Raw genomic sequence first — 25,742 nt, forward strand, 5'->3', positions numbered from 1 at the left:
TTTTGCAGATTAACACTGGAGTGATAAATGATCAGATGGTCATGTACAGGTAGAGATATTGGTGTGCAGAAGAGCAGAAAAGTAAATAAATAAAAACAGTATGGGGATGAGGTAGGTGAAAAGGGTGGGCTATTTACCAATAGACTATGTACAGCTGCAGCGATCGGTTAGCTGCTCAGATAGCTGATGTTTGAAGTTGGTGAGGGAGATAAAAGTCTCCAACTCCAAGATAAATGACAGTCACTTCAAAACCTTACTCCTGTTTATGAATGTGCTTTTCAATGCGTTTCTATGGGAATTGGGACTAAAGACCAAATTCAATAATTTATCATAACATGTATAAATATTTGTTTTTGATACCTAAACGGGTCCTAAAAATCCAAATCAAATAGCTCCTGTAAATGATGCATGTTATGACCATGTTAAAGCAATTCCCCCACCGCCTAAACTTTTAGACTCTTAGAATTTTAAACATTTTAAATAATGACCATTTGCTTGTTATGATTACCCATCTCCTAACAGGCCGTTGTTCCAGAAGTTGAAAACCCAGTGAACGCTATACCAGGAAGACCAGAACCACAGAACACCCCTGGATCTGAGGTGACATCTATCTACATTTCTGCAAGGAGACCAGGAGCAGTACCAGCATCAGCAGAAGGAGAAGAGGGCCATCCAGGGGACAAGGAGTACACTTCACCAGAAGAGAGGATAGAACCACAGTCCCCCCCACAGGCAGAGACATTCTACAGATACAAACTGCAGCACAGCACCACCCAGTGGACAAAGGAAATAATCTAAAGAAACCAGACACGGTGTACTGCACAAAAGGAGATAAACTACCCTACTAAACTACCCCTGCATCCCTCTCAAAGACCCCTGATGTTACATTGACTAAGACTTGACCCATAGACTCAGATACTGAACAGCAAACACAGGGGAAGTTACAAAGAAGAGATAATTATGGTAATTTATTGTTTATTTTGTTTTGGTCTAATTTCATCCATATTTGAAGTGGCAATTTACGATTGCTACATACTTTTAAATGAGTGGTATATAACTATTGATTCATGTAGAATACAACATATGCTTGTTTAACTCCATTGTTTGTAAACATTGCAATTGTAAAAACAAAATGGCGGCAGGGTGCCCGCATTATTATTATTTGAACAGCAGATTTCCTTTAGCAGTAGAGCGTTTTACATGTGTCTTATTTTCTGTAAATGAATGTGAAAACATGCAGATGAATACAGTAGCACTGTACATGCTGGAAATGTGTAAACAAAACAGCTGAATTGAAAATGGGAAACCCATCCAATCCCTCAAATTGACCAATCAATAAGTAAATACATAAACCAATCATTCAATGAATAAATCAATCAAGCAACAACCTACCAGGTATGTAATGTTTCTTCTTTTTATACATACTGTATGTCTAATTATTAATTAATTAGACAATTCATGTTTACAAATATAGCTATACAACGTATCTGTCACTTCCAGCGGCTTATGTGGAGGAACTACAGAGATTTGGCAGTCAATTATGGCTAAAAGCAAAAGCGTTTGACCTGTGGAAAATAGCTCAAATACGTGGCTGCAGTTCTGGAAACCCAATTTGCCATGGCTTTGTCTGGTATAGCCAGAGATAGATATAGTGGTTCCTCCTTTAAAGGTTGTGTCATACTGCGGCACACCTTGCGGGTTGCTGCAGCATTCTGTGGAACGTTGACTATTTGTCAGCCATTTTATCTGTTAATTAATGCTAATGTAACAGTGTAGCTTCCTTCCCTCTCCTCGCTGGGCTTGAACCAGGGACGCTCTGCACACATCAACAACTGCCTCCAACGAAGCATCGTTACCCATCTCTCCACAAAAGAAACAACTAGTTCAAGGTCTCAGAGCGAGTGACGTCACTGATTGAAGCACTATTAGCGCGCACCCCGCTAACTGGCTAGCAATTTCACACCGGTTACACTAGTTTGACCACCAGAGGGCATCTTTGAGAAGCATTTGATAGTATTCCATATTGGCATTACCGGAGAATTTAAAACCTTATTTGTAATAACATAGTATATGGGATTCATTTTAAGAAATGTGGCTTAATTCGTTTGATTAATATTATGGTGTTTCTATTCAGAGAAAAATACCATTTAAACCCTCGGGGTTTCCGTTCGGAAGGTGTGGAACAACATGATGGTTGGGAGTAGGCTACAGGATTGGAGGATTCTAAATGGTTTGGCTTCATTAGACAACTTTGTTCCAATATTTTTGTAAATCAGTGATATTTATTCCCGTAGTAAAGTAGAGGGATTTGTCAGAAGAACTGTAGTTCAGAGATCATCGTCAGGACAGAATGGAGCCCACCTTGCTCTGTGTGTTACTCTGTAAGTACTGAGTGAGTGTGTTTGTGTATGGACACTATTTACCTGATTTACTAAGACTTTGGTGGAAAAAAGGAATAAGACAATAATATAAATTATGAAAGTTTCAATGCTTTAGATTGTTTGTGTGTTTTATCCTTAATTTATTAAACAGGGCATATGATTATTAGTAAATGGTACTAAAGTGGGATTGCAGGACATGGTAAATCAGGGACCATTTAAAGCTGCAGTCTGTAATTGACACTACCACAAAACGGCCACCCTGCCACTTGTTGTGGTGTACAGCTGAGGAATGTTGCTAGGGGAATTCATACATGTACAGTGTTTGTTTACACTGACATTGTTAACATAATAACAGTATAACAGTATATTTTGTGTTATGTTTTGTGTTCATTTAGTGCTTTTCTACCAACTGAGGTACTCAAAGTGCTTTACATAGTAGGGGGAACTCACCTCTTCCACCAGCAATGTGTTGCACCCACCTGGGTGATGCAAGACAACCATTTCTGTGTCAGAACTCTCACCACACATCAGCTATTAGGTGGAGAGGTGATGAGAGAGTGCCTTCAGAAAGTATTCATACACCTTGACTAATTTCACATTTTGTTGTGTTTACAGCCTGAATTCAAGATGTATTAAAATATGTATATTTCTCACCCATCTGCACACAAAACCCATAATGACAAAGTGAAAACGTTTTTAGAAATGTTTGCAAAATGTATTGAAAATGAAAAGCATTCACACCCCTGAGTCATTACTTTATAGAATCAACTTTGATAGCGATAACAGCTGTGAGTTTTTCTGGGTAAGTCTCTAAGAGCTTTCCATACCTGGACTGTGCAATATTTGCCCATGATTATTTTTTAAATGATTCAAGCTCTGTCAAATTAGTTGTTGATCATTGCTAGACAACCATTTTCAGGTCTTGCCATTTATTTTCAGTAGAGTTAAGTCAAAACTGTATATCTGCCACTAAAGAACACTGACTATCTTCGTGGTAAGCAACTCCATTGTAGATTTGGCTATGTGTTTTAGGTTATTGTCCTGCCGGAAGGTGAATTTCTCTCCCAGTGTCTGGTGGAAAGCAGACAACCAGGTTCTCTCTAGGATTTTGTCTGTGCTTAGCTCTGTTTATTTATCCTGAAAAAATCCCCAGTCCTCGATTGCAAGCATACCCATAACATGATTCTGTCACCACTTGAAAATATGAGGAGTGGAACTCATTATTAACGTATTGTATTGTATTTGCTTCAACCATAACACTCTGTATTCAGTACAAAACACTGTGACACACATAAACGTAGTGGGTGCGGAGTCAGGTGCAGGATGCAGAAAGTACTGAGTAGTGCTTTATTTAGGCATGGGGAAAATTGTGCGCACCAAAACTCACGGGCGAACTCACGGGCGCAACAAACACGGTACCCAAAACCAGGACCTAACAAGTCCAGAGGGAAAACCCCAAAATGAAACACGCTACCAACACGCTACCAACACGCTACCAACACGCTACCAACACGCTACCACACCTACCACAAACACAGTGGGAAAAATAAGCCCGCACAAAGAGCAGGCGGGCCAACCAGCTTAAATAGCCCAACTAAATGTAAACAAGAAACAGGTGTAACTAATTAGACAAAACCAACAGAAAAGGGAAAAGGGATCGGTGGCAGCGAGTAGACCGGTGAAGACGACCATCGAGCACCGCCCGAACAGGAAGAGGAGCCACCTTCGGTAGGAGTCGTGACAGACACCTGAATTATTCTAGTGACTGGGAGTATTGATACACCATCCAAGGTGTAGTTACCAACTTCACCAAGCTCAAACAGATACTCAAGTCTGCTTCTTTTTATTTTGCCTACCAATGGGTGCCCATCTTTGAGAGGCATTGGAAACCTGGTCTTTCGGGTGGAATCTGTGTTTGAAATTCACTTCTCAATTGAGGGACCTTGGAGATAATTGTTTATCGGGGTACAGAGATGAGGTAGTCATTCACAAATCATGTTAAAAACTATCATTGCACACAGAGTGAGTCCATGCAATTTATTACGTGACTTGTTAAACACAATTCACTCCTGAACTTATTAAGCTTGCCATAACAAAGGGGTTGACTCAAGAAATGTCTGCTTTCCATTTTATATTCATTTGTAAACATTTTGAAAAACATAATTCCATTTTACATTATGGGGTATTGTGTTTAGGCCAGTGACAAAGTGACAAAACATCTCAATGTAATCAAATTGAAATTCAGGCTGTAACACAACAACATGTGGAAAAAGTCAAGGGGTGTGAATACTTTCTGAAGACACTGTATTATGCCAACTAGTAATGAGGGGGATGATTAGGTGGCTATGATGGAAGGGGGCCAGGTTGGGAATGTTGCCATGACACCAGGGTTAACATCCCTAGTCTTACAATAAGTGACATGGGATTTTTAATAACCACAGAGAGTCAGGACACCTGTTTAACTTCCTATCAAAAAGACAGAACACTAAGTAGTGAAATGTCACCTAGACTGCTCTGGTATCTCCTTAGACCAGAGGGAAGAGTGGCTCCTACTGACACTCCAACACCATTTCCAGCAGTCTCCCATCCAGAGACAGACCAGGCCCGACCCTGCTCAGCTTCAGAGGCAAGCCAGCAGTGGGATGAAAGGTGGTTTGCTGCTGGCATGTGATGACATGTAAAAGCGACATGTGATAACATTAAACTACACATGGGAAACTATTTTAGCATGTGAAAACATGATCTCGTGAAATAAATGTGACAACATGGGGATACAACATTTCAATGTGATACCATGAAACTACATGTGAAAACATTTTCACAACTAAAACAGCATATTTTGATTTTCAAATGTGATTTTTTTTTTCAAGTGTGAAAATGCAATTCTATTTTCACGTGAGGTGGAACCGTGATTTTTGTGAAAAGGTAGTGTTAACGTGCATTTAATACATGGGTTCAAGATGTGAAAATGTCAGCTTAACATGTGAAAACAGCTATTTCACATGTGAAAATGGGATTTTCATGTGAAATCGCACATTTCACATAAGTATTTTTTGCAAGGGATGTAATTAAATGGTGTAGGAGGTAAGGTAAATTATATGCTGTACATTTGACATGATCACTTCAATATGACCCCGCCTGGGATTTGAAACTCACAACCTCTAAATTTGGGGTACTTTGATCTTTCTGCTGCACTAACAAGTCTGTACAGTCGTATTCTCAGATGTCCCCGACAGATGAATTACCTATACATCTACGCACTGCTATTTTAGTTATCAGTTAATCTGACTGTTCGGTCATCATTGATTTCATTTACTGGATTCAGCAATTTGAGTGTTTTCTGTATAATTGTCTAATGTTGGTGGGGCATATTACTCTGTTTTAATGTTACTCCTGAATATCTGAATATAAATGAATAACTTAGCACTTAATGGTAGGCGAGTTGAGGACTTGTGAAGCGTCTGTTTCTCAAACTAGGCACTAATGTACTTGTCTTCTTTCTCAGTTCTGCACTGGGGTCTCTCACTCCGCTTTCTATTCTGGTTAGGGCCAGTTTGCACTGTTCTGCTTTGGTATATTCATTGTATGGCTAGTACTCTCCATGAATCCAAATTAGATATTACAGATCGGTTTCCTGGACACATATTAATCCCTAGTCCTGGACTAAGAAACACTTTGAATGGAGAATCTCTATTGAATATGCTTCTTAGTCCAGGACTAGGTTTAATCTGTGTCTGGGAAACTGGTCCTTTATACTGCCCTACAATGCAGTACCTTGTGCTGGTTACTAATTCAATACATTCCATTTGGCAGCACTATGAAGTGGCTGCAGGTCTCTCACAGACTGCACGACTCTCACAGATTCTCCGACATGGTTGGTCACATGAAAAGTCAAACCAACATTTGATCCGACTGGAACATTTTTGACCCATTCGGGCACAGTCTTCACCTGGTGCCCAGTCATTTGGTTCTGGAAGGTTTGAATATGTTTCAGTGTTTGGGTCCCAGAACCTAGAACAGGGAGGAGGGAAACCATTACTCCATACTGTACAGTGCCTTGCAAAAGTATTCATCCGCCTTGGCGTTTTTCCTATTTTGTTGTCATTTAAATATATTTCTATTTGGATTTTATGTAATGGACATACACAAAATAGTCCAAATTGGTGAAGCGAAAAATTATTATTTTTTAAAATAAAAAAACATATTTTTTTTTAAAACGGAAAAGCGGTGCGTGCATATGTATTCACCCCCTTTGCTATGAAGCCCCTAAATAAGATCTGGTGCAATCAATTACGTTCAGAAGTCACATAACTAGTTAAATAAAGTCCACCTGTGTGCAATCTAAGTGTCACATGGTCTCAGTATACAGTGCCTTGCGAAAGTATTCGGCCCCCTTGAACTTTGTGACCTTTTGCCACATTTCAGGCTTCAAACATAAAGATATAAAACTGTATTTTTTTGTGAAGAATCAACAACAAGTGGGACACAATCATGAAGTGGAACGACATTTATTGGATATTTCAAACTTTTTTAACAAATCAAAAACGGAAAAATTGGGCGTGCAAAATTATTCAGCCCCCTTAAGTGAATACTTTGTAGCGCCACCTTTTGCTGCGATTACAGCTGTAAGTCGCTTGGGGTATGTCTCTATCAGTTTTGCACATCGAGAGACTGAAATTTTTTCCCATTCCTCGTTGCAAAACAGCTCGAGCTCAGTGAGGTTGGATGGAGAGCATTTGTGAACAGCAGTTTTCAGTTCTTTCCACAGATTCTCGATTGGATTCAGGTCTGGACTTTGACTTGGCCATTCTAACACCTGGATATGTTTATTTTTTAACCATTCCATTGTAGATTTTGCTTTATGTTTTGGATCATTGTCTTGTTGGAAGACAAATCTCCGTCCCAGTCTCAGGTCTTTTGCAGACTCCATCAGGTTTTCTTCCAGAATGTTCCTGTATTTGGCTCCATCCATCTTCCCATCAATTTTAACCATCTTCCCTGTCCTTGCTGAAGAAAAGCAGGCCCAAACCATGATGCCGCCACCACCATGTTTGACAGTGGGGATGGTGTGTTCAGGGTGATTAGCTGTGTTGCTTTTACGCCAAACATAACATTTTGCATTGTTGCCAAAAAGTTCAATTTTGGTTTCATCTGACCAGAGCACCTTCTTCCACATGTTTGGTGTGTCTCCCAGGTGGCTTGTGGCAAACTTTAAACAACACTTTTTATGGATATCTTTAAGAAATGGCTTTCTTCTTGCCACTCTTCCATAAAGGCCAGATTTGTGCAATATACGACTGATTGTTGTCCTATGGACAGAGTCTCCCACCTCAGCTGTAGATCTCTGCAGTTCATCCAGAGTGATCATGGGCCTCTTGGCTGCATCTCTGATCAGTCTTCTCCTAGTATGAGCTGAAAGTTTAGAGGGACGGCCAGGTCTTGGTAGTCTGATACTCCTTTCATTTCAATATTATCGCTTGCACAGTGCTCCTTATTTTGCACGCCCAATTTTTCAGTTTTTGATTTGTTAAAAAAGTTTGGAATATCCAATAAATGTCGTTCCACTTTATGATTGTGTCCTACTTGTTGTTGATTCTTCACAAAAAAATACAGTTTTATATCTTTATGTTTGAAGCCTGAAATGTGGCAAAAGGTCGCAAAGTTCAAGGGGACCGAATACTTTCGCAAGACACTGTATATATATAAACCTGTCCTGAAAGAGTCCCAGAGTCTGCAACACCACTAAGCAAGTGGCACCACCAAGCAAGCAGCACCTTGAAGACCATGGAGCTCTCCAAACAGGTCAGGGACAAAGTTGTGGAGAACTACAGATCAGGAGACTCCCCAAACATATGGAAGAAGGTACTCTAGTCAGATGAGACAAAAATGTTGCTTTTTGGCAATTAAGGAAAACGCTATGTCTGGGACAACCACAACACCTCGCATCACCCAGAGAACACCATCCCCACAGTGAAGCATGGTGGTGGCAACATCATGCTGTGGGGGTGTTTTTCATCTGCAGGGACAGGGAAACTGGCCAGAATTGAAAGAATGATGGATGGCGCTAAATACAGGGAAATTGAGGGAAACCTGTTTCAGTCTTCCAGAGATTTGAGACTGGAAGTTCACCTTCCAGCAGGACAATGACCCTAAGCATACTGCTAAAGCAACTCTCGAGTGGTTTAAGGAGAAACATTTTAACGTCTTGGAATGGCCTAGTCAAAGCCCAGACCTCAATCCAATTGAGAATCTGTGGTATGACTTAAAGATTGGGGGGGGGGGGGGGGAGTGAATAGTTATGCACGCTCAAGTTTAGTGTTCTGTGTTACTTCTTGTTTGTTTCACAATAAAATATCATTTGCATCTTCAAAGTGGTAGGCATGTTGTGTAAATCAAATGATACAAACTCCCCAAAAATATATATTTTAATTCCAGGTTGTAATGCAACAAAATAGGAAAAAGGACAAGGGGAGTGAATAGTTTCGCAAGCTACTGTATGTGTCCACAGAAGGAAACACATATAGACTATTATTCTATGGTTACGTGGGAATGTGTTCTTGTGTACTTGAGTGTACAAATGTGTGTAGATGTGTGTGCGCGTGTTGTACGTGTTATGTTGTATGGCCTTACTTGATGCTGTCATCAAGAGTTGTATTGTCCATCCAGACCCACACTCCCTCTTGCTTCTTGTCTGTCAGTCCAATCCAGGGGCTGTTACCAAAATCAGTGCTTCTCACAAATCTTTTGATTATAAACTCCTATGAAGGAGACAACTTATGTTAGTCAAACAATAGACTGAGATGTTGCAGAGAAAGACACCAGTAGAATATCTCTCAAATATTAGATCTAGATAATTAAAACTACAGCTGGATCTTTAACTCAAATTTTAAAGGGAATGGAAACACTTTAGAACACCAGCTAACTGTAAATCTCCATATTTGCAAGTCTGCTTAATCTGTAGGCTTATTTATCACACAAAGCCGTGTCCTAACCTGAAGTCTGCACTTTATTTGAGAGTCATGTAGCAATTCATTACTGCACCTCCAATCTTACCTGCTCCTGCTGACTCTCTACAATGACCAGGTGTCCTCCATCGTAGATGCAGGCATGCTGACTCTGTTCCCAGGTCAGTTCGTCTTTAGAGAAGTAGTAGCATGATCCATTGTAGAACTCCCAGCCAGGAGAACATGATTTTGTATCAGCATTACATTCCTTCTGATTCCCTAGAAGAGAAAAGAGATAACAGAATTGAAATGTGATAACTTTCAGTTATATATCTTGTGATGTTCTTATTAAATGTGTGTGTGCCCCTTTAAGAGAGCACAAGAGTTGTGAGCTAAGGGAGAGTTAACCAAATGAGAAAGGAGATAACTGGAATGGGAATCAATGACATTCTGCGTTTACACAGACAGCCCAATTCTTATTTTCTGCCCAATTATCAGCAAAAGAGCTGATCTGTTTGGTCAAAAGCAGTGGTAGCTGCTGAGGGGAGGATGGCTCATAATAATGGCTTGCAAGGACTAAATAGAATGGCATCAAACAATTAAGTATTTCTCTTTCTAATGAAATATCAGTATAGTGTTGCTAAATCAATATCTAGGTACACAAACAGTAGTGTATAATGTATGTAATAACATACATCCTATCCTATCATGTAATCGTCCTTCCCACATTCTGGTGGAGATACTGTAGGAAATAAACTGCATTATACAACGGGTGGGTCTAATCCTGATTGGTTAAAACCACATTCCAGCCGGTGTCTTTTCAACAAGTTAAAATGGTTATTTACTCTGTTCCATCTAACTGCTCAATCCACTGTCTCATCAGCCCAGCCAACCAATTGATAAACTTGATGTCCACTATCTAAATCATCTAGACATTATCTCAGATTTCCTTTAGACTGAAATGTTGTTTTCAACAGCTGAGATTTCTTATAAACCTTGCTGTCTGTCTCTCCAACATTTGCAACATTGTTTCAATAAAAAAATGGTATCTCCAGCTGTCCCTTAGTAATGAAAGTGTTCGGGAGTCGGGACAAGACAGACAGACAGGCAGGTTTCTCAGCCTGTCGAAATCATGAATCCGCTGGCATAATGGATATATACAAAGAAATGTCAACTGAAACAAGGTAAAACAAAACAGTGCAGTCTTTCCAGCTTCAGTTGGAAATTGTGTTAGCTGTGATTGTGTTAGCTGTGTTGTTGGCTAGCTCCTCTCAACAACACACTAGTGAGCACATTTTCTATGCCAGGTGAAATCATGCCTCATTATTTAATTGTTATGGATGTATCCAAATGCATGTCTCTAGAAAACAGCTTAAACATACGTATACAAATGCATCTACTTTGCTGTTATTCTGGCTGCACTTTTTGACGTGACTGTAAGTTAGCCATAATTGGCTTGCTAGCAAGCAACGGATAAGAACATTGCCAGCCAGTATGGCAATGGATCATTTAGAACCAACGACTGACTGACTGGGTAGAATCTATGGAAACACTTGGTAGTGTTTCTATACATACAGAAAAAAAGACTGAACGACCGAATGACTGGGTAGTATCTCTAGCAACCAAACCAATATAACGAACAGCCAGCCGACTTGGGTAGCAACCCTAGGTTTGTGTCGAGACTATATCTTGTGGAAGTATGAAATAGTATGAATAATAGTTAAAATAATGTTTTTTATGAAAATATGTCTGTCATTATTTGAATATGTTAGTAACCCGTTGTATAAAAGTGATAATGCCCTCAAAGTCAATGTTTGGAGGATATATTGGCAAAGTTTGCTAGCCCTCAAATTCGTCTCAGGACTAACAACACCAGTGCCAATATATCCTCCAAACACCAGCTTCCCAGACATTAGCACATAAATGTCATAATTGCCATAGCACAGAAACAACAAAACCAAGCCAATTTGTCACGCTAAATGCCAATGCATCCAAAATGTGGTCTTTTCCAAATAAAACTCTGTACCTATTGACCACCCGCAATCGGCACATTGCTTTCAAACCTAGCTAGCCATCACATAGCAACAAAAAATTAGATCTGACTCTGAGTCACATCTGGCTTCAAAACCTAAGTCGAAACTCTTGCAGTAGTTCAATGCTATTCCATGAATCCATGATTCATTCTATTCTACGATTACATTCTTATTTTTATGTGTAAATCTCATCGGTAGCTGTAATCCATCTAGTCACAACCACAGTACACGGGAATGATTGAACTGACCTTGGATGGTTGCCAGGAGATCTTTGACCCTAGTCAGGTTGGCCTCACAGTCTCGAAGACCTGAGGAGAACATCTCTTCCTGGACTAAGAACAGAAGAGATTTACATTAAATTAGAAGACAGTGTATTACTGTTGAATTATGGCCATATTACAAAGAAATGTAAATGGCAAACACAACATTTGAAGTACAAAATTACATTCCAAGGCACTTCACCAAACTCATATGACTAACTCATTAGGTTCAGGACTTTTTCCTGGTCAAGAAAAAAAACCTGTCCTTCCTCATATCCAGTACAATAATAACATATACAATATTCAACCAACATGTTTTGGGGAACAATACTACTGCAGTGTAAAACCTAATCTTGATAACATGGAAATGTATATTGAAATCAGAAGTTTGAGTTAAAACTTCCCATTTAACACTTCACATTAGTTTGTCAAATGAAATCAAATGTTATTTGTCACATGTGCCGAATACAACTGGTGAAAAATGTACCATAAAATGCTTGTAGGAGCCCTTCCCTGAAATGCAGAGTTTAAATAGTAGCACAAGAAGAATACAATAAAATACACAAAAATTGAGCTATATACAGGGAGTACCAGTACCAGATCAATGTGAGGCTATATACAAGGAGTACCAGTACCAGATCAATGTGAGGCTATATACAAGGAGTACCAGTACCAGATCAATGTGAGGCTATATACAAGGAGTACCAGTACCAGATCAATGTGAGGCTATATACAGGGAGTACCAGTACCAGATCAATGTGAGGCTATATACAGGGAGTACCAGTACCAAATCAATGTGAGGCTATATACAGGGAGTACCAGTACCAGATCAATGTGAGGCTATATACAGGGAGTACCAGTACCACATCAATGTGAGGCTATATACAGGGAGTACCAGTACCAGATCAATGTGAGGCTATATACAGGGAATATCAGTACCAGATCAATGTGAGGCTATATACAAGAAGTACCAGATCAATGTGAGGCTATATACAAGGAGTACCAGTACCAGATCAATGTGAGGCTATATACAGCGAGTACCAGTACCAGATCAATGTGAGGCTATATACAAGGAGTACCAGTACCAGAGCAATGTGAGGCTATATACAGGGAGTACCAGTACCAGATCAATGTGAGGCTATATACAGGGAGTACCAGTACCAGATCAATGTGAGGCTATATACTGTACAGGGAGTACCAGATCAATGTGAGGCTATATACAGGGAGTACCAGTACCAGATCAATGTGAGGCTATATACAAGGAGTACCAGATCAATGTGAGGCTATATACAAGGAGTACCAGATCAATGTGAGGCTATATACAAGGAGTACCAGTACCAGAGCAATGTGAGGCTATATACAGGGAGTACCAGTACCAGATCAATGTGAGGCTATATACAGGGAGTACCAGTACCAGATCAATGTGAGGCTATATACTGTACAGGGAGTACCAGATCAATGTGAGGCTATATACAGGGAGTACCAGTACCAGATCAATGTGAGGCTATATACAGGGAGTACCAGTACCAGATCAATGTGAGGCTATATATAAGGAGTACCAGATCAATGTGAGGCTATATACAAGGAGTACCAGTTCCAGATCAATGTGAGGCTATATACAAGGAGTACCAGTACCAGATCAATGTGAGGCTATATACAAAGGGTACCAGTTCCAGATCAATGTGTGGCTATATACAAGGAGTACCAGTCCCAGATCAATGTGAGGCTATATACAGGGAGTACTAGTACCAGATCAATGTGAGGCTATATACTGTACAGGGAGTACCAGATCAATGTGAGGCTATATACAGGGAGTACCAGTACCAGATCAATGTGAGGCTATATACAGGGAATACCAGTACCAGATCAATGTGGGGCTATATACAAGGAGTACCAGTCCTAGAATAATGTGAGGCTATATACAGGGAGTACCAGTACCAGATCAATGTGAGGCTATATACAAGGAGTACCAGATCAATGTGAGGCTATATACAAGGAGTACCAGTTCCAGATCAATGTGAGGCTATATACAAGGAGTACCAGTCCCAGATCAATGTGAGGCTATATACAGGGAGTACTAGTACCAGATCAATGTGAGGCTATATACTGTACAGGGAGTACCAGATCAATGTGAGGCTATATACAGGGAATACCAGTACCAGATCAATGTGAGGCTATATACAAGGGGTACCAGTTCCAGATCAATGTGAGGCTATAAACAAGGAGTACCAGTACCAGATCAATGTGAGGCTATATACAGGGAGTACCAGTACCAGATCAATGTGAGGCTATATACTGTACAGGGAGTACCAGATCAATGTGAGGCTATATACAGGGAGTACCAGTACCAGATCAATGTGAGGCTATATACAGGGAATATCAGTACCAGATCAATGTGACGCTATATACAAGAAGTACCAGATCAATGTGAGGCTATATACAAGGAGTACCAGTACCAGATCAATGTGAGGCTATATACAAGGAGTACCAGTATCAGATCAATGTGAGGCTATATACAAGGAGTACCAGAACCAGATCAATGTGAGGCTATATACAAGGAGTACCAGATCAATGTGAGGCTATATACAGGGAGTACCAGTACCAGATCAATGTGAGGCTATATACAGGGAATACCAGTACCAGATCAATGTGAGGCTATATACAAGGAGTACCAGATCAATGTGAGGCTATATACAAGGAGTACCAGTTCCAGATCAATGTGAGGCTATATACAAGGAGTACCAGTACCAGATCAATGTGAGGCTATATACAGGGAGTACCAGTACCAGATCAATGTGAGGCTATATACAGGGAGTACCAGTACCAGATCAATGTGAGGCTATATACAAGGAGTACCAGATCAATGTGAGGCTATATACAAGGAGTACCAGTTCCTGATCAATGTGAGGCTATATACAAGGAGTACCAGTCCCAGATCAATGTGAGGCTATATACAGGGAGTACCAGTAACAGATCAATGTGAGGCTATATACAAGGAGTACCAGTACCAGATCAATGTGAGGCTATATACTGTACAGGGAGTACCAGTAACAGATCAACGTGAGGCTGTATACAGGGAGTACCAGTACCAGATCACTGTGGAGCTATATACAGGGAGTACCAGTACCAGATCAATGTGCAGAGGTATTTGAGGTAGATAGGAAGGCAGGGTAAAGTGACTAGGCATCGGGATAGATCATAATAAGAGTTAAATAAAGGACAGAGTAACAGTAGCAAATTATGAGAATACAAGTGTGTGCGTGTGCGTGTGAGTGTGTAGCATATGTGAATGTGTGTGGGTTTTGTGTAGTGGAGTGTCAATGTAGTATGTGTGAGTGAGTGTGTGTATATGGTTGTATATATAGTCTGGTGAGTGTGCGTAGGGTCAGTGCAAGATATAGTTAGTGCAGATAGTTTTGGATACCATTAAGTGATTATTTAGCAGTCAGACTATTTAGCAGTCTTATGGTCGATGCCCCGGTACCGTTTGCTAGATTGTAGGAGAGAGAACATGGCTTGGGTGGCTGGAGTCTTTGGCATTTTTCGGGGCCATTCTCTGACCGCATGATATGAAGGTCCTGGATGGCAGGGAGCTCCGCCCCAATGATGGGCTGTCCGCAACACCCCCTAGCACTTTGCGGTCAAGGGTGGTGCATTTGCCATGCCAAGTGGTGATCCAGTAAGTCAAGATGCTCTCTGGTGCAGCTGTAGAACTTTTCGAGGATCCGAGGGACCATGAAAAATCTTTTCAGACTCACGAGGGGGAAGAGGCGCTGCCTTGCCATCCTCACAACTGTGAAACTCTGCCCTAGGACCATGCCCCAGGACTACCTGACATGATGACTCCTTGCTGTCCCCAGTCCACCTGGCCATGCTGCTGTTCCAGTTTCAACTGACCTGAGCCCTAGGACCATGCCCCAGGACTACCTGACATGATGACTCCTTGCTGTCCCCAGTCTACCTGGCCATGCTGCTGCTCCAGTTTCAACTTCCACCTGACTGTGCTGCTGCTCTAGTTTCAACTGTTCTGCCTTATTATTATTCGACCATGCTGGTCATTTATGAACATTGAACATCTTGACCATGTTCTGTTATAATCTCCACCCGGCACAGCCAGAAGAGGACTGGCCACCCCACATAGCCTGGTTCCTCTCTAGGTTTCTTCCTAGGTATTGGCCTTTCTAGGGAGTTTTTCCTAGCCACCGTGCTTCTCCACCTGCATTGCTTGCTGTTTGGGGTTTTAGGCTGGGTTTCTGTACAGCACTTTGAGATATCAGCTGATGTACGAAGGGCTATATAAATAAATTTGATTTGATTTGATTTGCTGAGGTGTGTGGACCATGTTAAATCCTTAGTGATGTGGACGCCAAGGAACTTGGAGCTCTCGACCAACTCCACAACAGCCCTGTCTCCCCTCTTTCTCCATAGTCCACGATCAGCTCACTGGTCTTACGGATGTTGAGGGAGAGGTTGTTGTCCTGGCACCACACTGCCATGTCTCCGACTGCTGACTCCGACTGCTGACTTGTCACTTTCGGTGATCAGGCCTAGCCCCGTCGTTTCATCAGCAAACTTGATGATGGTGTTGGAGTCGTGCATGGCCACGCAGTCTTCGGTGAACAGGGAGTACATGAGGGGACTAAGCACACACCCTTGAGGGGCCTACGTGTTGAATGTCAGTGTTGTGAATGTGTTGTTGCCTACCCTCACAACCTGGGGCCGGCCTGTAAAGGATCCAGTTGCAGAGAGAGGTGTTCAGACCCAGGGTCCTTAGCTTGGTGATGATCTTGGAGGGGACTACGGTGTTGAACGCTGAGCTGTAGTCTATGTATAGCAATTTCACCTAGTTATTTCACCTCTTGTCAAGGTGGGAGAGGGCAGTGTGAAATGCATTAGAGATTGTGTCATCTGTGGATCTGCAGTTTTTGTGAATTGGAGAGGGTCTAGGCTGTATGGGATGATGGTGTTGATGTGTATCATGACCAGCCTTTCAAAATACCTCAATAATTAGAGACATGTTATGACAATATTCTGATATGAATAGGAGTACAGCAGCCAATCAGTCCCATGTCAGTTGAGTCCTGCTCTAGACTACCTACCTGTTATGATGTGGGTCTCATTCTGTAGTCTCTTATAGCTGTCTTGCAGTTCACGCAGTTTCCCTGTTATTAAAAGCAAATCATATGGAGGAATAACATGAATTTATTTACATATCTAACCATAAAGTAAGTAAGTAAACCAAGCTAGAATGACCTATTATCTAACCATAGTCCTATTAAAATGAACCAATATTTTATTTATCTATTACAGTGAAACTGCAGTATTTTCATCTGAGCCAGTCCCCCATAGGCAAACTGCATCTTAATGATCTATATGACGGATTCTCTGCAATATTTTTATAAGGGTTTGATCATGGTAAAGACCTCTGGATTATTGATATTCTCACCTGTTAGATTCCCTTTCATCTGGGCAAAGCGAGCCCCCTCAGCTTGAAGACTAGTCATGTTGGAAGCATCTGGAACAGAGACAATAAGACAAGATGGAGGGTTGTGGTTTTTCTCTTGTGTTTGTCACTATCTTGGATATTTTCTTTGCACATTGTAATTTTCAGCAGAGTTCCAGGCCAGCAACTATGGTGGATGCATAACTAGTCCAGCTCGGTTCAGTAGTGTAAAAGGGTTCAGTAATGTTAAAGGGTTCAGTAATGTTAAAGGGTTCAGTAATGTAAAAGGGTTCAGTGGTGTAAAAGGGTTCAGTGGTGTAAAAGTGAAATGTTTCTATACTCACAGAGGACTCCCAGAGTGATAGCCAAGCCGAGCAGTAGAACACAGAGACACACCAGGGTCGCCACGGGAACTCTCCCAGACCCTCCATCAGGGATTGTAGCCTTTGACCCCACTGGGGGAGTGGGGTCACTATTGCCAGGGTCCCTTCCTGTAAAATGAGTGGGTGTCAGAGATTAAAAGGTCATAAGGTTTGTTATATTCGGGGTAAAGTTTACCCCGAATATAAGAGACATACCCCAAGCGACTTACAGCTGTAATCGCAGCAAAAGGTGGCGCTACAAAGTATTAACTTAAGGGGGCTGAATAATTTTGCACGCCCAATTTTTCAGTTTTTGATTTGTTAAAAAAGTTTGAAATATCCAATAAATGTCGTTCCACTTCATGATTGTGTCCCACTTGTTGTTGATTCTTCACAAAAAAAAACAGTTTTATATCTTTATGTTTGAAGCCTGAAATGTGGCAAAAGGTCGCAAAGTTCAAGGGGGCCGAATACTTTCGCAAGGCACTGTATACTTAAAAATCCTGTTTCTTAATTTCCATAATTAGGTATTAATATTTGTAGAAATGTAGGCAATTTATTTTACAATTTATTTTACCAGTCTCACTGTGCTGCCATCCTGTTAGAAGGTAACAGATTATTTTATTACAATGGTTAAAATGTATTTTCATTGTGTTCCATGGTGTTATTCGCCCCCTAGTGGAGCTTTCTGGTACTTAGAAAGACCACGCAAACAGGAAGTAGAGAATTTGTTCTGCACGCATAGAAGCAGCTACAAACAACGCTACGGTGCAGGTCTTTCAATGTAGTTATTTCTTGTCACGCTTCAGCCTTGGAAAATATTTGTTTGTAAGTTCGATTCAAGCATTTAGCTAATGATGATAATCTTGTTATTGATAGAGTTGCTTAGATATCAATGTTGGTTGCATTTACTCACAAATTGCAATGCCTTTAATGTATGTCGTTAGCTGTATTACTTTGCTCGTGCGTCATACAAACGAATTGTAAAATATACAATACTGTAGTTTGTTACTGTTTCTATTGTAATATGCTTTGTTATTCTACATAGATGGTTGTACATTATTAGAGTAATGAAAGGAGCCAATTACCATATGAGTAACAATTAGCTATATGGTTTGGCATCATGCCAGATGCATGGTACCTTAGCACGTGCTTTGTATTTATGCAACTTCAAATGTTTAATGTACAGCTACAGTATGTCGGTGTGAATTGAATACTAAAGTATATTATTTTCTGTATTTTGCAGTTTCACAACAAACGTTTTCAATATATTCATTCAAGAAAAGTCATGCCTTGGGAGTTTTATTGAAGACTTAGTTGTTAGCTATCTGTCTAGTTTTGCATGGGAACGCAACTCAAGGGCAGAATTCTCACAATTACCAAAAATACATTGCAAGCAAATATTATATTAGCAAACAATTATGAATCATCCTGTATTGTCCCTAACTTCTTTAACTCCTTCGCAGCAGTTGTGGGATATGCACATATACACTCAATCCTTTCCCCCCACACAACCATTGGCTCACAATCTCAACAGATGCACCATCCCAAAGCCCAACTCAAAAAAGGTATTGATTTAAGAATGCATATACATTTGCAGCTGCATGAGAAGGCCTGCAAGAAATGTAGAGATTTTATTAACCATTGTCACGTCCTGGATGATGAAGATCAAATGTACACCTTTTCCCTGAAACACCCAAAATACGGTCACCCGTATTGACCATATTCCCAAGCATCTCCATGCAGTCAGACTTTAGATTTTGTGCCACCAGGGCCACAATAATAAACCCCCTCTCAGAATGTCCGAGTGTGACCCCCTCCCCATGGGTTACTGCAGCTAGTGTTTCCAGTACTGCTACTGCCTGGGTGGGGGCACCCCCTCCCCATGGGTTACTGCAGCTAGTGTTCCCAGCACTGCTACTGCCTGGGTGGGGGCACCCCCTCCCCATGGGTTACTGCAGCTAGTGTTTCCAGCACTGCTACTGCCTGGGTGTGGGCCCCCCACCGGAATCCACACCGGTTAGGTTCAAGATCTTCAAGGTTCTCATTAGCAGCTTTGAGAATTTCATGGTATAGTATGCTCTCCCTTTAGGGGGCTTTGGCTTTGCAGGACCAACCCTGCAGGCTCAGAATCTTGAGGGGCCAGTGCTGCTCTAGGTCTCTGACTGCATTTTGGCTGCATACAGGCCGCTTACAGCAGGCCCATAAAACAGTTAGGGACTTCTCCCTAGCATCTGGGTCATTCAGGTGGGTGTCTACGGTACAGGGTTGTGGACCGTTCCATCAATATAGGACAATAAATAAATTAAATGTATAATTTTTTTTAAAACACTGTTCCACCATGATAGGACAAGAAATAAACAAATAAGACATATCATTCAATATAAAAAGTATATCCATCATCTGAACAACATTGAAAGCTCTCTCACTGTCACGCCCTGGCCTTAGTTATCTTTGTGTTCTTTATTATTTTGGTTAGGCCGGGGTGTGACATGGGTGATTTGTGTTTCGTCTTGTCTAGGGGTTTATTAGATTCATGGGGTTGTATTCAATTTAGTTGTCTATGTAAGTCTGTGGTTGCCTAGAGTGTTTCTCAATCAGAGGCAGGTGTTTATCGTTGTTTCTGATTGGGAGCCATATTTAGGCAGCCATATTCTTTGGGTATTTTGTGGGTGATTGTTTCCTGTCTGTGTTTAATGCACCAGTTAGGACTGTTACCGTTTTCACATTTATTGTTTTGTAGTTTGTTCATGTTTGAGTTTTCTTAAAGAACCATGGACTATAACCACGCTGCGTTTTGGTCCGCCTCTCCTTCCCAGGAAGAAAGCCGTGACACTCACACCCCCGCTCACAGCAATACATTGGTTCTGGGATATGCAACCATTTCCTTTCTCACTCAACGCCACTTTCCCAAACATAAAAAAACACACACCACACCATTCACACATACTGTGCCTTCTGGTTACTGAGCTTTTATCTTCAACATGTTGAGATAGTGCTTTTGTGTTCCAATTAGTTATATTTGAAGATATGTAGAAAAGCTACATGTTTTATTGTATTATTACAATCCATAACCAGGCTAGAATTGTGTTTCATTATTTTCCTCGTCTATAAGAACTTTAATTTTTAAAATAGCCATGGAGTAGTCTTTGTGACTCTGAACAACTGGTTATCAACATTTAGATTATTGTCCACAAGAGCTACTCGTTTCCCTTTTAATCTATTTTCCTTAAATTGGATACAGCACTTTACGCAGTTCTGCAAATTTCCTTCGGGAACTGGTAATTCATGACAATTTTAGTCCCAGCAAGTCTTTTACCCAGGCTTTTAACCATTATTTGATCTTTAAATTGAGCAAATTTGGCAACGATTAGACGTTCATACCTCTGCCCTCTGTCCGAAGCGCTGTAAGGAGGAACTCCAAAGTGGTGTATATATATATACTTGTGATGGTGAGAACATGTTTTTGTCTGAATTACAGCTGTAATGACCCTTTGGGAAGAATTCAACTTGGTTAAAGCTTCTCTAGTGTCTGAGTTATTTACTCTGGACAATAAGAACCTAACAGGTTAAATAAGGGGTACTTAATGTAACCCTTAGCTAACTGTAACACAAATACACCTCACCTTTCCCAGGATCCTGCTCACTAGCTCTACCTCCCGGTCTTTTAACCTCAGAGTATGTGACATCCTCTTCACGTCCGGCTACTCCTATGGTTACAGAGAGAGAGATGAAGAAAGAGATGGTTCCTTTTTTAAACTTATTTTATATTGCACCCCATATTGTTTCCCTAAAACCAACCTCCTGGTGATTACCACCAATTAGAATTGTACCATTATCTCAACATGCTATTAGAAATGTATCAGTCTACACAGAACAAAAATATAAATTCAACATGTAACGTGTTGGTCCCATGTTTCATGAGCTGAAATAAAAGATCCCATGTTCCATACACACAAAAAGCTTATTGATCGCTTTTAGTGAGCATTTCTACTTTGCAAAGATAATCCATCCACCTGACAGGTGTGGCATATCAAGATGCAGATTAAAAAGCATGATTGCACAAGTGCAGGGGACATTAAAAGCCCACTCTAAAATGTGCAGTTTTGTCACCCAACACAATGCCACAGATTTGTTTTGTGGGAGCATGCAGTTGGAATTCTGAATGCAGGAATGACACCAGAGCTGTTGCCAGAGAATTCAATGTTTTAGAGAATTTTGCAACTGGAATCACAACCTCAGACCATGCGTATGGCGTTGTGTGGGCAAGCAGTTTGCTGATGTCAACATTAAGAACGGTCATGCCCTGACCATAGTTTGCTTTGAATGTTTCGGTTGGTCAGGCTGTGATCTAAGCGGGCATTCTATGTTGGATGTCTAGTTTGTCTGTTTCTGTGTTTGGCCTGATATGGTTCTCAATCAGAGGCAGGTGTTAGTCGTTGTCTCTGATTGGAAACCATATTTAGGTAGCCTGTTTTGTCATTGTGGGTGATTGTCTGTTAGTTGCTTGTGTCAGCACAGTTCTCATTATAGCTTCACGGTCGTTATTAGTTTATTGTTTTCTAGAGTTTGTTCAAGTGTTCTTTGTTTATTAAATTCACGATGAACACATACCACGCTGCGCTTTGTTCTCCTCACTACGACGATCATGACAAGAACAGAGTGCCCTGTGTTTGAGGAGTTATGGTATGAGCAGGAATAAGCTACGGACAATGAACACAATTACATTTTATCGATTAGCCATTTGAATGTACAAAAATACCGTAACAAGATCCTGAGGCCCATTTGTTTTTAGGTATCTGTGACAAACAGATGCATATCTGCATTCCCAGTCACGTGAAATCCATAGATTCGAGCCTAATGAATTTATTTCAATTGACTGATTTCCTCATTAACTAACTCAGTAAACTCTTAAATTGTTGTTTGTTCAGTGTAGTTCCTCTTTCACAATTGACTATTTCAACATTCTATTAGAAATGCAGTGTTCTATTTCCCCTCTCTCTCAATCAACTCAGCATTCTATTAGAAAGATACCGTTCTCATTCCTCTCTCACAATCCGCTATCTCAGTATTTGTCACGATTGATCGTTATAATGATTGGACCAAGGCGCAGCGTGCGTAGAATTCCACATGTTTAATAAAGAATAAACTCACCAAACAAAACCAGAAGAAAAACAAAACGTGACATTCTGGGTTGCTCACAGACAGCTACACAAAAACATAGTCAAGATCCCACAAAGGGGAAATGGCTGCCTAAATATGATCCCCAATCAGAGACAACAATAAACAGCTGCCTCTGATTGGGAATCATACAAATCAAATCAAATTTATTTCAAATCAGTGTAGACTGATACATTTCTACCAGGCCAACATAGATATATAATTACCTAGATGTAACACCCCGACCTTACCAACATAGAGAAAAACAGGGCGTGACAATATTATTTTAGAAATATACCATTCTAGTACCTCTCTTACAATCCACTATCTCCGCATTATTTCCTTTGAGCTCTACTACAGTCCCTTGACTGGAAGGTCCAACATGCAAATCACTTTAACTGTTAGGGTCACTAACCGAAATATACAATATCTAATATTCTAATTCAAAATATCTGAAGAAAAGCTGACATATTGTTATGAGAAATTAGGAAACACTTTTGGCCATAAACCAAATGTTACAGGTTGATGCTGTCTGGCTGTCTGTCTGGCTGTCTGGAAGATGGTTGACAGTGTGAAATCCAACAGATACGTCCAGAGGGTGACGAGTAACAACTCATTTAGATGGAACTGTCATATTCTCATGTGCTTTATAATGCATCTATTCCTGTAGATATCCTTCAAAATAGGATTCTCTGTGGAGAACCATTGTTGAGGCGTTGTGTAATGTATTCAAAAGGAAATGAACGTGTCAGAGTCATAAATAAAGCACAAACATTGCACTATACATAACTATGCTATAGTACATTCTAAAAGAGTGCCCAGTGACTCATACACTACCACATGTTAAACATATAGTACTAATTCATATTAATAAGTACAATTACAAATATTGATCCCAACCAAAATACTGTCTTCTTTTCCCTATAGCCCCTGGGTTTACACAGTTAATGTTCATGACACAACCATACAGTAAATCATCATCACTATAATTATAACCAGTTAACAACAGTCTATACAGCCTTCTTCTGTTACTAACTCCTTGTTGAATTATGACATCTCCACCCTCGCCCCCCAATGTGATGAAATGTTGAAAACTAATAAATCGATATAAATGAGAGAGAACTCACCATTAGAAACTTCCCTTTCTGCTCCAGTATCTTGGTTCTGATGCCGAGTGAATGTAACATCGGAGTAGATGATTTCACCAGACATCATCACAGCTCTAAGTTCTCTTTCAGAGTGGGGACCAGAAGAGGAAGAAGGCCCTCATCACACACACTCACTCATTTAAATCCCTCAAACACTCACACACTCAACCACACACACACTGGCAGTACACAACCACAACTGTTATGGAATACATAGGATGTTATGCAAATAACATTCAGACACACACACACAAACATGTACGCACGAATGCCCGCACACACACACTCACACGTCCCAGGAGAATGATGAGGAACTGCAGTGGGGTAGGGAGGTGCAGTAAAAATGCATATTCAGTTCTTATTTACATTTGAAGTTGTGGTAAACTAGAACGTCATTTGAATATGTTGTAAACTAGCAACCCTGTCATTGATTTGTATTACTGATATCATTTCTAAAAGCAGTACGAAGACAGTTGGCTTGTCATGCTCATACAAACATGGCCTGTAGAATTTACTGTAGGTAGGATTCTAGCTATCTGTAATTATATAGTGATATAACATTTTCTTTGTCAGTTAAGTTTCATTCATGATAGATGGTTAAAGAGAGCCAGCAGATAATACATTATTTCTATAATCTTAATATAACATAGAACATCAGATATCATCAAATGATGTGTTATAATAATCATTTCATAATGACATCTCCTGTCAATTTGACTCTTTTTGAGGGCTCTCTTTGAGCTCGACACTGACAGCTGTGGAAGCAACTGTTTTCTGTAAATCTATTTGTATAACTGGTGACAGTGACACTATTGTAATATTAACTTAATGTCTCTGCAGCCTGTTGTCCAAGGCAGGTAAATTATGTAGTGAGTTGTGTCCAGATGAGGTTTTAGTCATTTGATCCTCTTTCAAGGTTGTAAAATTACCAAGTATGAACCTATGTGTCTGAAAAACTAAATTACTTCTACTACTACTACTACTGCTACCACCACCACAACTGCCGCCACCACCACCACTGCCGTCGCCACTACTACTACTACTGCTACCACTACTACTGCTACTACCACCACCAACACCACTGCCTCCGTCGCCACCACTACTACTACTACTACTACCACCACCACCACCACCACCGCTGCCACCACTACTACAACTGCTACCACCACCACCACCGCTGCCACCACTACTACAACTGCTACCACCACCGCTGCCACCACTACTACAACTGCTACCACCACCACCACCGCTGCTACTACAACTGCTACCACCACCACCACCACTACAACTACTACTACTGCTACCACCACCACCGCCGTCGCCACCACTACTACTACTGCTACCACCACCACCGCCGTCGCCACCACTACTACTACTGCTACCACCACCACCACCACTGCCGTCGCCACCACTACTACTACTGCTACCACCACCACCACTGCCGTCGCCACCACTACTACTACTGCTACCACCACCACCACCGCCGTCGCCACCACTACTGCTACCACCACCACTGCCGCCGCCGTCGCCACTACTACTACTACTGCTACCACCACCACTGCCGTCGCCACCACTACTACTACTACTACCACTGCCGTCGCCACCACTACTACTACTACTACTACCACCACTGCCGTCGCCACTGCAACTACTACTACTACTGCTACCACCACCACTGCCGCCGCCGTCGCCACTACTACTACTACCACCACTGCCGTTGCCACTGCAACTACTACTACTACTGCTACCACCACCACTGCCGCCGTCGCCACTACAACTACTGCTACTACTGCTACCACCACCACCACCACTGCCGTCGCCACTACTACTACCACCACCACCACCACTGCCGCCGCCGTCGCCACCACCACTACTCCTACTACCACTACTACCATCATGACCTACAATACATTTGACAAACATCCTTATCTCCCACTGTGTTATTCTAGCATGACTCAACAAAAACAGATGTGTGTCAGTGCATCAATGTCATGGTGTTGTTGTCAGATAC

At 41.1% G+C, this 25,742-nt stretch overlaps 2 protein-coding genes across 3 annotated transcripts in view; one reads left to right on the plus strand and one right to left on the minus strand.

Annotated features, from left to right (window-relative positions):
* Positions 1-25,742, plus strand: part of LOC109906211 (basement membrane-specific heparan sulfate proteoglycan core protein-like) — a 258,730-nt gene that overhangs the window by 150,159 nt on the left and 82,829 nt on the right. The window lies entirely within an intron of this gene.
* On the minus strand, positions 954-23,933 carry LOC109877453 (asialoglycoprotein receptor 2-like). Of its 2 annotated transcripts, none has more exons than XM_031791869.1 (9): positions 23,711-23,933; positions 21,050-21,133; positions 17,406-17,552; positions 17,065-17,133; positions 16,718-16,780; positions 11,607-11,690; positions 9,435-9,604; positions 9,012-9,139; positions 954-6,392 (listed from the first exon to the last, which is right to left on the minus strand). In XM_031791869.1, exons 1-9 carry the CDS (start codon positions 23,796-23,798, stop codon positions 6,197-6,199), a joined length of 1,029 nt encoding a protein of 342 aa, XP_031647729.1. In that variant the 5' UTR covers positions 23,799-23,933; the 3' UTR covers positions 954-6,196. The 2 variants fall into 2 exon arrangements, with proteins under 2 accessions (XP_031647729.1, XP_031647730.1); XM_031791870.1 differs by lacking the exon at positions 23,711-23,933 and adding an exon at positions 22,578-22,639.

Source organism: Oncorhynchus kisutch, linkage group LG16 (assembly GCF_002021735.2).
Source record: "Oncorhynchus kisutch isolate 150728-3 linkage group LG16, Okis_V2, whole genome shotgun sequence".
Lineage (NCBI taxonomy): Eukaryota > Metazoa > Chordata > Actinopteri > Salmoniformes > Salmonidae > Oncorhynchus > Oncorhynchus kisutch.